Raw genomic sequence first — 17,201 nt, 5'->3', positions numbered from 1 at the left:
ACTTGTACACTCGCAATAAAAGCCCACCAAAACTAGCCAGGAAATATCCGCCCTATAAGAACAGAATCCCTCCAGCCCCTGAGGTCAATCTCTGCTCGGAATTGGCCTGCTCCCATGTTCTCTGTACTATTGAAACCAGAAAAGACACCAGCGTTCGGGCTGCCTGTCACTACCAAACCCAATAAGCAATGACAGCCATTGAAATCTTTATGGGAGCTTTATTCAGATGGCCGGCGATCTGAGAAGATTGTGGGTTCATACCCTAACAGACCATCTTGTCTTTTCTTTCCTGGCCAGACTTTTTACACCACAGAAGAAACAAGGTGCGGTGAGGGCTTTGAGATTCAGGGAGGATTAGGTGAAAGAAGCTGCAACATTCCTGTCCTGGGCAGTTAGCTGTTAGCTGGGGCTGTGGTCGTCTGTCTCTCTCTATCTGGAACACAAAAGCCCAGATGCCTCCAGTTGTCCCCAGGCGGTAATCTTTAGCAGTGCCCCAGGAGGTCAGCTGTTTTCCCAGGAGCCAGGACAGGCCTTATCTGTAGTTTCTGAAACAAAAGCTTTAACATATACTTTAACATATGCTAGGCTTATCACTCTTTACCTTAAGCTAAAATTTTCCCACTCTTGAGTCCCCTATCACTATCGCTTAATAAATCTGCTCTCTTTCTGCTATAAACTCTGTGTTCAGTTCAATTCTTTGTCTGAGATCACCAAGAACCTGGTTACCTGTGCGTGCCTGTGACACCTCCTGATTGTCTCTTTGGTGGGTTCAGCCTTCTCTCAGACTCAGGTATGCCTGACTCCAGGACAGATCATTGTGGTCTCAGTCTGCCGTTGGACTCAGGGACGCTCAACTGTGGTGGCATATCTCTAGGTTGTTTGAGTCGGGGACACCGTTCTCAAACCTTCCCCTACCTCGGCATGTTCTTGTCCCTGAGATAGCCTTCCCTTTTAACCTGAAGGCTTTGGGACTTACTGACCTCAAGACAACCTGGCCCCAATACAAACTAGGTGATCAGGAGGTTTGGTCCACAAACGAATCTCTTAACTCTAATACTATCCTCCAACTCAACCTTTACTGTCACCATCTCAAAAATGGTTTGAAGTCCCTTACATTCAGGCCTTTTTCGAACTCTTTCACCATCCTGATCTTCGTTCCTCCTTTTGAATGCTTCTCCTAACTTCTACTTCCCTCCTTCCCCTTTCTTTGCAGAATTCAGATGGTATTCCTCTCTTGGCACTCCCTCCTCGCCTTCCTTTGACCCCCTCCCCCCACTATAAAACTCAAAAAGAAAAAAATCAGGAGTTAAGTTTTTTAAACACTCAAAATTCTCCTGGGGATCTGGGAGCTGCTGAAGCCTTGGGAATAATAGGGCAATTAATAAGCAGCAGGGTGCCTGCCTCTCCAATGTAGAAAAAAAAGGTGACACTTTTAAACTCAAGCTACTTTTCCTCCCAAGCCTGAGAGCTTCCTTTGTCTTTAACAGAGCAGGTGGGCCCACCCTAAGGGTGGAACAGCCTGCTTCCCAGCTCACTACCCCACCACCTCCCAAAGAGCAGACCGCTGAGACCTAGTACAAGAGTTATCTGGATACATGTTGCCTTCTCCGTGTCTGACCTGACCCTTTGCAAAGAAAAACTCGGTTGATTTTCAGAAAATCCTAGCAAGTTCACAGAGGGGTTTAATCATTAACACTGACTTATAGCCTAACTAGGAGTGATTTACAGATTATACTATAAGTAAAAAGCAGTACATAATAGGGGCCACTAGAGCTGTCATACTCAACATTACATATCCCTGAGTCTGCCAAGGGCCGAGAACTTCTAGGGATGCATTTTATCCAGCAGGCAACCCCAGACATCAGGAAAAAGTTACAAAAGCTAGCCTTGGGACCCCCCGGCTCCATACTGAGCAACTGGGAGAGAGAGCTTTTAGTTGTTTTTTAAAGATATTATTTATTTATTTTTAGAGAAAGGGGAAAGGAGGGAGAAAGAGAGGGAAAGAAACATTGATGTGTGAGAGAAACACTGATGGGTTGCCTCTCGCATGCCACCAACTGGGGACCTGGTCCACAAACCCAGGCATGTGCCCTGACTGGTAATTGAACCAGCAACCGTCCACAGGCTGGTGCTCAGTCCACTAAGCCACACCAGCCAGGGAAATTTCAGTGTTTTTAACAATTGAGACAGGGCAGAGGAAGAGCAGAAAGCCACCCAATAGAAACAAAAGAGTCACTTGTTAGCTTTAAGTCCTATGTCACCATAGGGTCACCCAGCCCCCAGAATGCAATGAACAACAAAGGGGCAAGGCTATTCTAGGAGAACACTGGAAGAGAGAGTACCCACAGCAAAGTTGGGATCAAATGCCTCCAGGACCATGCCCCCTCTGCAAGAGGGAAGGCCATGAGAAAGGTGAGTGTCCTAGGCTGTGAAGGGAACCTTGTGCCTCTGAGAATTAATGGTGCCTGAGGCCTCCTGCCGCCCCCATGGACATCTCATCATCACACCAGAAGAGCCTCGGGGGACCCCTGACATGGCAGGTAAGCCCATTACATTTTATTAGACATGGGGCTGCTTGATCTGCCCTGACTCACTCTCCAGGGCCTCTTTCTTCCAAAAGCTATTTCATCACTGGGATAAATGGGCATCCTCAATGTTACCATTTCACTCAACCCCTCAGCTGCTGCCTCAGTAATTTCACTTTTAATCATGCCTTTCTCAAAGTTCAAGGGTGTCCCACCCCTTTATTAGGGAGGGACATCTTGTCTAAAAACTACTGTAACACCCAGAGCCACCTTCCTTTTCCTTTCCTCATAATGCCAACACAGCACATGAACACAGACACTGAGAAGGATGGGCAAATTGCCTTAACTCAAATGCCCCCAAAACTGGATTTAAATATATGCTAATATTTATAGACACTTTCACTGGGTAGATTGAAGCCTTTCCTACCAGAATAGAAAAAGACTACTGAGATAGCCAAATACTTACTAAAAGAAATCTTACTTAGGTCTTTAGGGTACTCCCTTCACAAACGATCCCCAGCAATGACTTTTGCCTTTTAAACTGTCCAGTTCCACCCTCTTCCTCTTAATGACCCTAACCTGGACCCATAGGCAGGGACAACTCTACATCCCTAACCAGCAGGAAGTAGCCACAAGAAGACAAGACATTCACCTATACTCCCCAGATTCGAGTCTAATCATTAAGAATAAAATAATTGTAAAACCAGAGGGGTGAATGAAAGAACAAAGCTGCCACTGAAACTGGAAAAAAACCCTCACAAAACCAGCATTCGTGCTGCCTGTCACATACCAAACCCAATAAGCAGAGACAGAGATTGAATCTTTATGAGTGCTTTATTCAGATGACCGGCGATCTGAGAAGACGGTGGGTTTATACCCTAATGGACCATTTTATTTCCGTCCAAGCCAGCATTTTTATAACAAAGAACAAGGTGTGGTGAAAGGTTTTGAAATTCAGGGAAAATTAGATTTAAAAAAACTGCAGCATTCTTGCCCAGGGCGGTTAGCTGTCCCCAGGTGGGTGTGCGGGCAGTCTGTCTCTCCCTGGAACACAATGGCTCAGATGTCTCCAGCTGTGTCCTAGGAGGTTGGCTGTCGCTCCAGGGAGTGGTGGGCCTTACCTGCAGTTCTGGAAACAATAGCTTTACCATATGAATTACCTACGAGGCTTATTAACTGTTTACCTTAAACTAAAATTTTCCAACTCTTGACTTCCCTATCACCACCATTTGCTATCATGGTGCCATTTGCCAAGCAGGACTATGACCTTGTTAAACATGACTGTCATTTTACTATTCTGAGCTTATGTCCCCGGGACTGGAAAAATTACTGGAAAAGCAAGAATATAATGTGACTAACTGCTTCCCACAGGCATAGGCAAAAGATAACATTGGAGAAAACTGCAGCTATGCAAAACCTACCGAAACCTCCTGTGTTGCAAAGCTCCTAACAGTCCAGTGGCCACACAACAGCAACCCCCTACCCTTTATAATCCAATAAAAGCTCACTGTACCAACCTTTCAGTGCTGGAGCATTTTCCCACATCTAGCCCCTTTCTTATCTCGGAAGGTGAATAAAACTTTGCTCTCTGCATTTTCCTCTTTTTGTGAATTCTTTCACAGCCCCTGTCAACAGCTACCCTAACACACCCTGTGGCACTCACTTGGCAAGATGGTTCCTGGGTGTCAAAGCAGGCTCCCCATGCCCTTACCATGCTCTAGGTCACCTGGACTCTAGTATTGTAAAACTATAGAGAGCTGCAGTGGAAAGAATGGGGCTTTGGCTTCTAACAAACCTAGATTTAAATCCTAGCTCTTCCACTTTGTGACCTTCAGAACATCACTGCTCTTTTCTGAACCTTGATTTTATTGATGATAGAATTAAGATAATACTACTTGACTTCCAGTGAAGTTGGTGGTGTAAGTAAACACATCTCGCCTCCTCAAACAACCACATCAAAATTACAACTAAAATATAAAACAACCATTATTCAGAACCATCAGAAATCAAGCTGAATGGAAGTCCTACAGCTATGGAATTAAAAAAGAGATCACATCAAGACTGGTAGGAGGGGGTAAAGACACAGAATGGGCTGGTCCCATACCCATGTGTGGTGGATAAAAATTGGGAGGGATATCTCAGGAACAAGGGGTCCCAATCCCACACCAGGTCTCCCAGCCCAGGTTTCCAGTGTCAGGAAGTTAAGTCTCATAAATTCCATCTGTAAAAAGCAGCAAGAATTGAGGTTGTGGTAGAAAGAAACTTCTGGAGTCCCAGGCAGTTCCTCTGAAAGGGCCCACAAAAAGACTTCTGCAGACTCATTTGCTCTGGGCTCCAGCATAGGGGCAGCAGATTGAAAGGTGCTAGGGATGTACAGGGAGGAACTGAATTTTCCAGCATCAGGGTGAGATCTGGGGGCAGCTTTCTCCCAGACAGAAGTGGTGAGAGAGGCCACTGTTCCTTCGCTGAGCCCTCCCCTCGTCAAACAGAGCCACAGAGCCACAGAGCCACCAGGTGGGTACCATATCTGACCCCATCAACCTGGCTCACATTGTTTGCCCTGCTGTGGTGATTCCCTGATGCCCTGCCCCACCCAACTTTCAGGCCCATCCCAGCTGCTTCCAGTGGCTTTTCCATACAAATGGCTTGTCTTTGTCCATGCTTCAGATTTTCCTAAATTCTCTTACACAAGCAGCTTCTGGCTTCAGTGAACCCTGTACCTCTTGATATGTTACCCCAGGCATAGCACTAGCAGTAGCTGGCCTTGGTTCACAGCTTCACCTCACCTGGGCCTCTCTAAGCCCAGCACAAGGAGAGCCATCTGCAGATTGCTTTGTAGGTAATGCTGTTTGGCCCTGGACAGAACACAGGTGGGGCTGACCCTGGATGTGCTAACAGCAATCAAGCCTCAACTACAACAGGAGGGCATATACAGTCCACCCAGTGGGCACACCTCAAGTACTTAGCTTGGGTAACAGGGGAAGCTGTACCACTGTACCCTACAGGCCACGTACTACATTAGGCCACTCCATCTAGCCTGGGAGACATAGCAGCTCTACCTAACACATAGAAACAAATACAGGGAGGCTGTAAAATGAGGAGACAAAGAACATGGTCCAATTGAAAGAACAAAACAAAACTCCAGAAAAAGAACTAAATAAAATGGAGACAAGTAAGCTACTAGATGCAGAGTTCAAAACACTGGTTATAAGGATGCTCAAGGAACTTAGTGAGAACCTCAACAGCATATAAAAAAAGATCAAGTTCAAAACAAAGGATACACTAATTAAAATAAAGAACAATTTATAGGGAATCAACAGTAGAGTGCATGAAGCCAAGAATCAAATCAGTGATTTGGAACATAAGGAGGCAGAAAACAACCTATCAGAACAAGAAGAAGAAAAAAGAATTTAAAAAATGAGGATCATGTAAAGAACCTCTGGGACTACTTCGAGCATACCGACATTTGCTTCATGGAGGTGCTAGAAGGAGAAGAAAAAAGCAAGAAATTGGAAATCTATTTGAAAAAAATAATGACAGAAAACTTCCCTAAATTGTTGAAGGAAATAGACATACAAATCCAGGAAGTGCAGGGTCCCAAACAAGATGAACCCAAAGAGGCCCACACCAACACACATCATAATTAAAATGCCAAATGTTAAAGACAAAGAGAAAATCTTAAAAGCAGCAAGAGGAAAGCAGTTAGTTACCTACAAAGGAAACTCCATGAAGACTATCAGCTAATTTCTCAAAAGAAATTTTGCAGGCTAGAAGAGATTGGCAAGAAATATTCGAAGTGATGAAAAGCAAAGACCTATAACCAAGATTACTCTATGTAGCAAAGCTCTCATTTTGAACAGGGGTGTCCAACCTTTTGGCATCTCTGGGCTTGGGGAACACATTAAATACACAAACACTAACAAAAGCTGATGAGCAAAAATAAAAAAGGTTCATACATGATTTTCATGACATCTGCCACCACAGGTAAGCAAAAGTCCTCACATAATAACCCTAATTATGCAGCAGCCCTTTCACTAATCTTTTAAAATTGTCGAGCTGGTCTGAAGTTTGTGATCACTAAAATAGAAAATGTATATATCTAAGTAATAAAATGTCATTTTTTACATTTTTTAATTATGAAAGTAAAAGAAAAGAGGGCAACATAAAACTAGTGGGATGTTTGACATGTATTTGAGAAACTAGCGTATCTGGTTTGATAGAAATAGTTGCAATTCTCAGTAAGTTCTCAATGTACTTATCAGATAGTTTGGTTCTAATTTTACTATTATTGCATTTCATTCTTGAAAATAGTTGCTTGCAAATGTAGGTGCTTCCAAATAGTGATGGCATGAATAAGGTGTGAAAGTGAAGCAAGGTGTATTTGTCCTTGGGAAGACAGGACATATAAAAGTCCAGTAAAGAGGCACAATCAAAATTTTCTTCAGTTGAATGTCAGATTACAGCTGTATGCATTCCATTTGAAAATTGGCAGGTGACATATTTACGTTGACTAAAATGGAGTCACAAATATAGCAAAATGTTGATTATTTTACCAGAAATCTTGAAATGTTTTCAAATTCTTGTATGAAATCAAAAAGCAAGGCTGCATATTTTTCACTGTTCACAGCACGGTGTTCAGCCAACATGTCAAAATACATAAAATTGTTTGCCTTAATTATGAGCTTGCCGTAATTTCAGTTTCATTTGGGATGCTGTTATGGTTTGAAACATGTTATTGATAAGTTGGTTTTCACCTTGAAGATGCATGTTTAACTCATTTAAATGAGTGCTTAAATCCACTAAAAATGCTAAATCTGTAAGTCAGTTTTCATTGCCAAGTTCCAGCACAAATTTGGTTTTTGATACCATAAATGACTTGCTAACACGTCACAAATCATAAGATCTTTTAAACATTTGTCCTCGACTTAGCCATCTTACTCTCAAAAAGTAAATGATGTCGCCATAGGCAGCATCAATACTTTTAAGGAATTCCTGGAATTGGCTCTTATGAAATTCACAGTCTTGATGATGATTTGCATGATGTTATCCATTTTTTTAAAGCTTTTGTGCATAAGTTTTCTTGGTGTGCTATGCAATGATACTTCATTAAATGTGAGATTTGGGTGGCAATTGCATGGTCTTCTATTAATAGATTTTTAGATTTTCATTTATTTATTTATGTTTAGAGAGAAGGGAAAGAAATACCAATGTATGGTTGCCTCTCATGCGCCCCCTACTGGGGACCTGGCCTGAAACCCAGGAGACATATGCCCTGACTGGGACTCGAACTGGCAACCCTTTGGCTCAAAGCCTGGACTCAATTGACTGAGCTACACCAGCCAGGGCGTCTTCTATTGATTTTTGCAAGTCCCTGTCTTACCTACCATTGCTGGGACAGCATCAGTAACTATACTAGATATGTTGACAATGGACGAAGAAAGTCACTTTAATATATTTTTTACTGCTTCGTAGAAGTCTCTTTCTTGATATAGTTGTGTCTTCTTCTTTAAAGATTTTATTTATTTTTTGAGAGAGGGCAAGGGAGGGAGAAACAGAGGGAGAGGAACATGGATATGTGAGAGATACATCGACAGGTTGCCTCTAGCACGCCCCCAGCTGGGGACCTGGCCCACAACCCAGGCACATGCTCTGACTGGAAATCGAACTGGTGACCTTTTGTTTCACAGGCCAGCACTCAGTCCACTGAGCCACACCAGCCAGGGCTAGTAGTGTCTTTTAATGGCACTAAAGAAGCCATTTCTTCAATGACATTACATTCATCATCAATACCTCTAATAAAAATGGCAAGTTGAGCCATATCTGTAGCATCAGTGCCATCATCCATCGTCAAAGTACAAAATTTTAAATTAGCACCTTTACTCTCTGAACTTCTTTCAATAGGTTTTTCCAATTTCTTCAATTCACCTGGCTGTAATAGTCTAGTGAGACAAACTAATTTTAGAAACATCCCCCTTTTTTTCAGGGCAAATTATATCTGCCACACTTTCTATACAGTGCTTAATAAACTCACCATCAGTAAATGGTTTTGATTTTTTGCTATTAAATATGCTACCACATAACTAGCTTTTACAGTGGAATCCACCCAAGTTGTAACATTTTGAAAAATTTTTTGTTGAGAAGACAGACTCTTTTCAGTTCTGCTGTTGTCCTGACCACACGATCCTTCATACGCATTGAATTTGGCAACATGTTTTTGCATATAATGCCTTTTCAAATTATAGTCTTTGAAAACTTGCACAAATTCTGTATAAATTAAGCAGAGTGCCTTACTATTTGCCTCAACAAAAACGTAGTCATCTGTCCACTTTTCATTGAACAATCTTCCTTCATCCATTAATTTTCTTTTTGGGGGGTTCTTTTTCCTTTTGAGATGTTGTAGAAGCCATGTTGGGATTAAAAAATATTAGTAGATAAGGGATTTTACTTAATTTTATTATGAGAATTAATTGACAGGAAAATAGAAAGCAAGGTTTGGGCCCTTCCACAGCCCTCTCAGCTGCTGATGCAGGGCAAAGCAGAGGGCCGATTGTAAAGCATGGCAGGCGATATGTAAGGTGCTGCCGTGGTGTGGAAATACCTTTAATAATCAAATAAGAATGCTTACCTGACTTCTAAATAACATTAAACACCTAATGTTGCAATGGTAGGTTGAAATATTATTGATAATTGCTGCCTGCCTCGCTAAGTCACCACCAGCACACGTAACATCTGATGGTGTCAATTCTACTGTCTGCACTTGGAAGATAACACACTGGAAGCCCCACACCGCCGTAAAGCTGAAGCCACAAATAGTGAGAGCGTACGTACGTTTATTTTATATGACCTTGCGACATGTAATCACAAAAAAATCTCATAATGTTTTAAGTAAATTTACAATTTTGTTTTGGGCCGCATTCATAGCTTTTCTGGGCTGCATGTGGCCCACAGGCTGCGGGTTGGACACCTCTGATTTAAAATCAAAAGACAAATAAAGAGCATCCCAGGAGTTCATCACCACCAAACCAATTATTATATGAAATGTTTAAGGGTCTCTTTAAGAAAAAGAAGATAAAAAATATGAACAAAAATGGCAATAAATACATATCTATCAGCAATTGAATCTAAAATGGAAAATAAATAAGAACATAAACAGAATCGTAGATATAGACAACATTTTGATAGTTGCCAGATGGGAGGGGATTGGGGGTAGTGGGTGAAAATAGTGAAGGGATCAAGAAGTATAAATAGGTAGTTACAGAATAGTTGTGGGGATGTAAAGTACAGCATAGGAAATATAGTAGCCAAAGAACATATATGCATGACCTATGGACATGGACAATGGTGTGAGGGAGTAGAGGGTGTTGGGTACGGTGAGTAACGGTGGAAAACTGGGACAACGGTAATAGCATAATCAAAATATTTAAAAATAAAATGTGAAGTTCAAAAAGGCAGGATTCTACACCCCACTGATGGAATTTTGAAACACTAGTTTTCCAAATGGTGACAAAGAGGAGTTTTGTAACTGTGTATTCACTGGCCCAATGCACATGAATATCTCCGCTCAGTTATTAGACAAAGACACCAACCTATTATGGTGGCCTCTGGGAACCCTTCTGCCACACGTTGGAGCATGCCATTCTTGGGTCTCTCATGAGTTAGGATTTCTGGTTTTGTGTTCACGGACACATTATATGTCATGGGGTAGACATCAGAATTGGACATCAGAAACATGTAAGTGTCTCCTTTGGTCCCTTTTTATCTGGTTAGATGAGGTTCACTTACATATTTGATAGAACTTTCATTCTCAGACTTGGGATAATTTTCCCATTTATCAGTGAAGGTTTTGTTCACATATATCCACTGTTGGTGTTCAAGGTTTGGGTACATACCTTGTATTCAACAATCAGATCTACATTTTTTCCATCATTTACAAATATTGTTAATTATTTGCCATTAGAAAGATATTAACAAATCCTTTACCTACTACTTTCCAGGTTGTTGTGACATTTGCTGATCCAAAAGTATTATTGGCCTAACACATGAACACTCCAGAATCATAACTCTTGCTGAGTTGACAGTCAACCTTTCCTATGTGCAAAATTGAAGTCACCCTGATGCCAGCTATTATTCTGTGCTTTATTTACTCTGGCTCTTTTCCTTTAACCACACTGATTCCAGGGAACCAGACATCCTTTAACAAGCATGTCACTGTAAATTCTGTTCTTTCTTTAAGAAGATAGCTTGCTTTGGACAGACACAACTGGCACAGCTCTGATGGTTGCTCTCACTTTCAGGGTGAACTTCTTTGACAGCGCTGACTTGTCCTTTTTGTCTGTGGAGTACTGTAAGCAAAGGCATGATACGTGTGCATTGTTTCTGATGGTGATGGTGCATTGGGATTGGGGACAGATATGAAGTCCTTGGGAAGAAGTTTCCCTCTCACCCCATAAGTAGTAATTGATTTCTTCTGGGCAGTCAGAAGGCAGTGGACCAGTGTATCATTACCTTCTTTCCCATACAAAGGAGGGTCCATGAGGAGCTTTGCAGGACCTCTAAGTAGCATAAATAGAAGCTAAGCCGCTGTCATTGGTGCCTGTGTAATTGCCTGTAATGGTGGCTTCTGCTTTCTCCATGATCCATCCATTGTGTTTTCTTGCTCAGCTGGCCCAGAGTCTTAAAAGTCCATTTGACAAATCTGGATTGGTGCCTAACAGCCTAATGTTGTTGCCAACAGTATTAACTCCAATTTTGCTGGATGGGTGGATGGTAGAGACAGTTACCCTGGACTCACAGATGGTTGAGAAGAGCCTGTCTGGAGGCCAAACAGGAGAACTCAGAGAAAATCCCAGATGCTGCCAGCGCCTCTCCTCCCGATGGCTGCACTGGATTTGGAGATTTCAACAAAGTGCAGAGTGGTGCAAAGCCTGAGACCCCAGAACTGGGAGCGCAGAGCAGCAGCTCCTCCACCAGGGTTTGAGATATAATTCACATATCATAAAGCTTACCCTTTTAAAACGTACAGTTCAATGGTTTTTGGTTTATTTGGAAAGTTGAGCATTTATCACCACTAATTCCACAACATTGTCATCACCCTAAAAGAAACCCCGTATTCATTAGCAGTCACCCCCTGTCCCCTTCCCCAGTCCCTGGGAACCACAAACCCATTGTCTCTATAGATTTGCCTGTTCTGGGCATTTCATATAAATGGACTCATAGAATATGTGGTCTTTTGGGTTTGGCTTTTTTAGGATAGTGTTTTCAGTTTCATCCATATTATAATTTGATGGGCTTTGACCTGCATAATGAGTGGGGGTTTTTTTAATCCGCATTTTCTCCTAAAAGAGTGAACTTTCTTCAAATCCTCCAAGGAGTCACTCGACAATGGTACAAGAAATTTCTAATCTAAGGGATGTGCATGGAGAATTGGGACACTAATTTGAAAGTCTATCCCTTAGCAAACACTTGCAAAGATGGCAGACTTGCCAGGAAGAGCAAGCCTGTCTGCTGAAGTAAGACCTGGGCCTGTAGCCTTGCCAAAGAACCATCAAGGAAGGGGACAGTGGATGAGGGTCAACAGAATTGATCACAGGGCATTCTGGCTCCTAAACATTCTGCAGCCATGAAGGAGCTTACAAGCAGTACCAACAGAGGCGGGAACTAAATTCCTCTCAGGAGGGTGGGCAGCCTTCGTTGCTCCCATGGAGGAAAAGACTGAATGAGAGAGGCGAGCAAAGGCAAGGCTGTCACTAAAAAAGGTAGACTACAAATCTGCCTCCCATAACTAGGCCCATTTCTAGTGTTTTTTTCCCTCGTGACCTCCCCCTCCCTTTTTTGGGGGAAAACCATGGCCTAGTCTGAACCTTCTGTACCCCTGGTCAGGGCAAAGGGGTTCAGTGTTGCTTAGCCACAGTCCTGAGTGGGGAAGAGTCTGCCAAGTGACAGTGACCAAAGGAGACTCAGTCACTGGGTATAGCCATTATCCCCACCTGGCACTCCAGCAATAGAAAATGCCAGCCCTGCCACTGGTAATTAGATAAATATTATTTTTTAAAAATAAAAGATCTGAAGCAAGTAAGAGTGTTAAGATTCAAGAGTTGAGTGGTGGGCACACAGGTATTTGCTATATTTTCTCTACTGTGTGACTTAAAGGTTTCATTAAGAAACCTATTTGAAGGAAGGAAACACATGTAACATTCATTCAGTCAAGTTTATTGAATTTACTGTGTGCCCAGCACTGTGCTAGGCTATAACATGAGAAAAATGACAAAACAAGATAACAAGGGAGAAATATACTTAATTTGCAATCGTTTCCACGTTGCTTTGTAACATGTCCTTAGGCTGTACTGGGGTATGTGGTGTCCCTCTTGCTCCATGTCCCCCAACAGCTTCTCGCACTGTTGAATTACGTGCCACTATAAACATTCCCTGAAGAGCAGAGGGTGGGACGGGAAGAGTGGCTTCCTGCTAATGGGGCAGTCGGGTTGGTCAGGGCTGAGTTCTCATGAAGGGGAGACATGTAGAGAGGGAAACCATCAACCCCGCGGGCTCAGGGTACTCAGTGAATCACAGTAAGGCCAGACTTGGGGAACCCACAGAGAGGGTCCTAACTCAACCCTCCTCAGGGGATGTGTTTAAAGTGCTAACTGTAAGAAAAACGCTAAGAAAAAGATGCATAGCTACATGCTGTCCTGGATGCCACTAGACTTCTCACCTCCCACCTTTCTCTTGATTTATGCTAACACCAGGCACTAGCACCACCAGAGACCAGGCCAATAGGGAAGTCTGGTGCCCAGTGAAGAAGTGGAAAAGGTCTAACATACAACCAGTGATACCCAAGAGAAGGTGGGGACAGAGAAAGGGCAGAGGTATACAGCAAAAAAGACTAGTTTGTGCTTGGCCAATGCCTCCGGGCCAGGGGTTGCTACCTGTGCAAAGAGCATTTTGGTTCTATACGTCTAGCGGGGTCCTGAATTTTCCCCGAGGGAACAAAGCTACATAGCATGGGAAAAGAAATCCAAGACGTTCAAGGCCTTCCCTGTCCCACAACCAGGCACAACCCCATGCCAGCTGTACAAGGTGCTGAGTACTGGTATGAGGCAGAGCAGGCCCAAGGCAACAGGGCCATGCCACACTTAAGATGCCAGATGACATCTGAACACATGAGCAAAGAGCTGTATCCGCTTGGGCATGCGTATCACATGCAGACTAGCAACCTGAGTTAGAACAAAGGTTTAGGTTCAGCTGGCATCTTGCCAAGGATACCTGTGCCTGAGGGCCAGATCCCAGCAGAACCATCATGTGGATGACAGAGAGGGCACCCCAGTTAGGGATGCAACGAAAGTGGAACTGGCCTCTTCTCACTGGCCACATGGTGGGACAGATGATGCCTCGGAGGAGTGGGAGAGTGCCCAGGGGCCACGGTACCCTCCATCTTGCCCTTAGCTTAGAGCCAGATCTCATCGCTGCTCACACTGGACACTCGATAGATGTAGCCCAGCATTGGTAGACGGATAAAACCTGCAGGGTCAGAGATGCCCAGGGTCTCAGTAACCCTCTTTCTTGGGAGTTAGGAGACCCCTCTCTGCCCCTGGGGACCTAGAAGCAAAAGCACAAGGGCTGAGGAGTAGAGGAGGAAAGTACCTTGGCTGGTGAGGAGGCCGCCAGGCTCTGAATCCAGAAGCTCTGGCCGGCTGTTGTTCCAAGCCATCTGCTGGTCTGCTGGTTTCCCTGTTGGATGACAAAGGGGGTGGTGCCCAGGACAAGGAGTGTGCCTGTGGACCTTACCCCTCCTAAGTACCAGGGTCTCTCTCTTTTTCTTAAGAGCACTTCTGAAGATAAAGCAGGGGCAAACAGAGGGTCCTGGATATACCTCTGGAATCTGGAGTGAGGTCGTTGAGCTGAAGGTTACATGGGAGGGACACGTTCTCCCGTGGCAGGCGCACATTGTTGAGTTTCAGGTTGTTGGAGTCACTACAAGGTAGACAAAGTCTGGAGATACGCCCTGGCTCCAGCAGGCTTCTTTTGGACCATTTCCAGAACTACTAGCAACTGCAGTCCCCAGGCTACATCTCCATTCAGCCCATCCACCCAGCCCCAGGAAGAGTTACCTAGAGATCAGAGATGGGCGCCGGGAGGGGCCTAAGGAGAAAGAAACCACACCACTATTTTCAAAGTGCTCACCCACTCTGGGCTCTTCCCACCTGCCCTTTTAGACCCAGGACTCTCAGGCAAGGGGTCTCTCTGATGCCCAGCCCTGTTCCCCGGCGGGATACACATGATCACCCATGGCCATACCCAGGAACACTGGTTCTGCCACCTGTCAGAGATGACCTGTTCTGCCCAACTCCTTCTGCCCTGCTGCTCAGCCTGACCTCACCTCCACTCCCCAGCCACCCTCTTCCCCCACCACTTTGGCCCTACCTTTGGTCTTCTTCTCCTTCTTGCAGACCAGGCAGGCCACCAAGGTGCTGAATGCCACCAGGGTGCCCAGGGATAGCCCTCCAGCCACAATGATGCCCAGCAGTGGAACTTCCACCTGAGTGGCCAGGAGTCCTGCAGGTGGTCCTTTAGTTAGGTTCCAAGTGAGCAGGGCCCCCAACTCTGAGATGCCACAGGCACTATTCTGTCCTCCTTGCCCAAGGTGGCTGCAGATCACTCATTCACAGGCCTCATCCAAAGGGCAACAAGTCCCCCCATTTCTGCACTGAGATTCCACACTCACCTTGGGCCGGAAATGAAGCACTGGTGACACCCACATCATTGGTGGCTACCACTGAGAGGTTGTAGGCCAGGTTGTGAAGCTGCAGCTGCACGGTGTGGTTGGTGAGCCAGTGGTAATTCTGGGCCTCCAGCACCAGGAAGTCTGAGGTGTTGACAGTCACCAGCCCATCCTGGCCGATCCAGGTCACATTGGCAGGTGGGTTGGCACGTACCAGGGCAAAAAGAACAACCAGGAGGCCCTGGCCCTGAGCTTCCTGGTACTTGGCCCCGACCTGGGCAATCTCCGGCTTAACTGGTGCAAAGCAGAGGCCAATATGCTCTCACCACAGCCCCTCATACTCCTTGCCCTTTCTTCCCAAATCCAGAAGGGACCTCTCCTCAAGGGGACATGGGGAAGTAGGATGATTATGTCTACCTGAGAGGCAGTATTTTGTCGTGATCAAGAGTATAAACACTAGAGCCAAAATGTACAGATCTGAATACTGGCTCTTCTTCTTACCAGCTGTATGACCTCTGCCAGATTGCTTAACTTCTCTGTGCCTATATTCTCATATATAAAGTGGGGATAACAATAGTAATTACCTCATAGGATGGTTGTAAGGATTAAAGTTAGTTAATGCTTGCAAAGCACTTAAACGTTTGTTAAAAAGTCTTACCAGACCACCTGCCAGGTAGCTGCTGGGGGTCCCTGGGCAGTGAACCTCTCTCCCTGCCCACCACAGGGGCACTCACATTGCACGTTGAGGATGATGGAGGCGTTGGCTGACCGACCATTGCTCGGGTCCTGCAAGGAGCAATTGAGCTCATGCTGAGCCCGCTGGGCAGTGACAGTGAAGGTGCTGGTGCCTCCAGAGAAGGCCTCCCCACCCACACTCAGCAGCCTTGAGGTGCTGGCCTCCTGCAGCTGTCCATCCAGGTACCAGGCCAATTGGGGGGTGCCAGACGCCCCTGTCACTCGGCAAGTGAAGGGGTAGCGCTCATTCTCCCGAAGTGTGAGCTTGGCCCAGGTCTGACCATTGATCTGTGGTGCCAACTCTCCCCAACCTGGAAAATAACAGGGGGCTCTGGCTAGGGTTGGTAGTGTTGACCAAGATGAGGTCCAATTACAGATGGGCAGCAGGCCAAGAGACAGAGCACTTGGGTTCTCTCACCAGGAACTGGCTGAATCTTGGGTAGGTGCATGAGGGGAAACCCAGCTCTGCTGCATAAGGCCTGAAGTAACTACCCAAACCGAAGGGAGGAGAGAAGATGAGATATGATCCCAAAAGTGCTTGACCAAGGGATGAAGAGGGGTGTTGCCTAGGTTGGGGCCAAGTACCTGAGCTCAGAAGGGCTGGTAGGAGCAGCACTGTGTGCAGGATGGTAACTGGGCGTGGAGGCAGAGACATGGTGGCGCAGGCCTAGGACCCAAGCTACCGAGAGAAGGGGGCGGGCCTCGACATTAGCCAGGTGAAATCAATCCATAAGGGTGAATATAAGAACGCAAACAGCCAAGTTCAAAAGCCCAAACAGACTTTCTGGATACAGGGGACAAACAAGCACACCCCCGCAGCTGCAAAGAAACAACCTGCAAATTCACAGCCACCCCTGGCCTAGGCTAATACTCCGCCAACGTGCGCCTCCCGCAAAGGAACCGTCCTACTCCAGACCCCATCTCTCTTGCCCCCTCCCTGCATCTCTCACCCTAAGCCCCCTTTCCCATCCTTCGGGTTGCTGCTGAAGAAACGGTGATCCTACGTGCGGGGAGCGCAAAGAACACCCACCCCACTTTCTGGGACTGCTCACCTAGCCGTCAGCCTGAGCCGCAGCAACTGCTCAGGCCTGGCGCGCTCTGCAGTGCGCCGCGGGACAGCGCAGACTAGGCTTGGCCAATCAATGCCCGACCACGCCAGCGGGCCCCTCCCCCCTAGGCCGCTGGGACTGCAGCTACTTACCCCTCCCCGCACTCCCTGAGCC

The 17,201-nt window shown here is 45.5% G+C and overlaps 1 protein-coding gene and 2 pseudogenes across 12 annotated transcripts in view; all 3 read right to left on the bottom strand.

Annotated features, from left to right (window-relative positions):
• The window catches only part of LOC139440949 (mast/stem cell growth factor receptor Kit-like), a 12,578-nt pseudogene extending 11,434 nt beyond the window's left edge, over window positions 1-1,144 (bottom strand). Inside the window, exon 1 of the transcript XR_011651279.1 lies at window positions 1,115-1,144. The product of XR_011651279.1 is annotated as a mast/stem cell growth factor receptor Kit-like (transcript). The remainder of the gene's footprint in view (window positions 1-1,114) is intronic.
• The window catches only part of TMEM25 (transmembrane protein 25), a 20,484-nt gene extending 3,283 nt beyond the window's left edge, over window positions 1-17,201 (bottom strand). Inside the window, exons 1-10 of one of the 11 annotated variants that reach the window (XM_045204063.3) lie at window positions 16,929-17,069; window positions 16,564-16,657; window positions 16,117-16,289; window positions 15,978-16,029; window positions 15,247-15,537; window positions 14,946-15,077; window positions 14,633-14,663; window positions 14,395-14,495; window positions 14,166-14,252; window positions 12,719-14,042 (exon numbers count right to left, since the gene is read on the bottom strand). In XM_045204063.3, coding sequence (XP_045059998.1) covers window positions 13,969-14,042; window positions 14,166-14,252; window positions 14,395-14,495; window positions 14,633-14,663; window positions 14,946-15,077; window positions 15,247-15,537; window positions 15,978-16,029; window positions 16,117-16,289; window positions 16,564-16,633 — 1,011 coding nt within the window. In that variant the 5' untranslated portion in view covers window positions 16,634-16,657; window positions 16,929-17,069 and the 3' untranslated portion in view covers window positions 12,719-13,968. Of the gene's footprint in view, window positions 1-11,087; window positions 11,338-12,718; window positions 14,043-14,165; window positions 14,253-14,394; window positions 14,496-14,632; window positions 14,664-14,945; window positions 15,078-15,246; window positions 15,538-15,901; window positions 16,290-16,396; window positions 16,467-16,563; window positions 16,658-16,928; window positions 17,155-17,179 lie in introns of those variants that run through there. The other 10 variants (XM_045204062.3, XR_011651220.1, XM_024570900.4 and 7 more) reach the window with 10 other exon arrangements.
• On the bottom strand, window positions 9,982-13,895 carry LOC139440948 (mast/stem cell growth factor receptor Kit pseudogene; annotated as a pseudogene).

Source organism: Desmodus rotundus, chromosome 5 (assembly GCF_022682495.2).
Source record: "Desmodus rotundus isolate HL8 chromosome 5, HLdesRot8A.1, whole genome shotgun sequence".
In the NCBI taxonomy this organism is placed as follows: Eukaryota; Metazoa; Chordata; class Mammalia; order Chiroptera; family Phyllostomidae; genus Desmodus; species Desmodus rotundus.
Note: the sequence above shows the minus strand (reverse complement) of the source record. Positions and strands in the feature narration are given on the sequence as shown.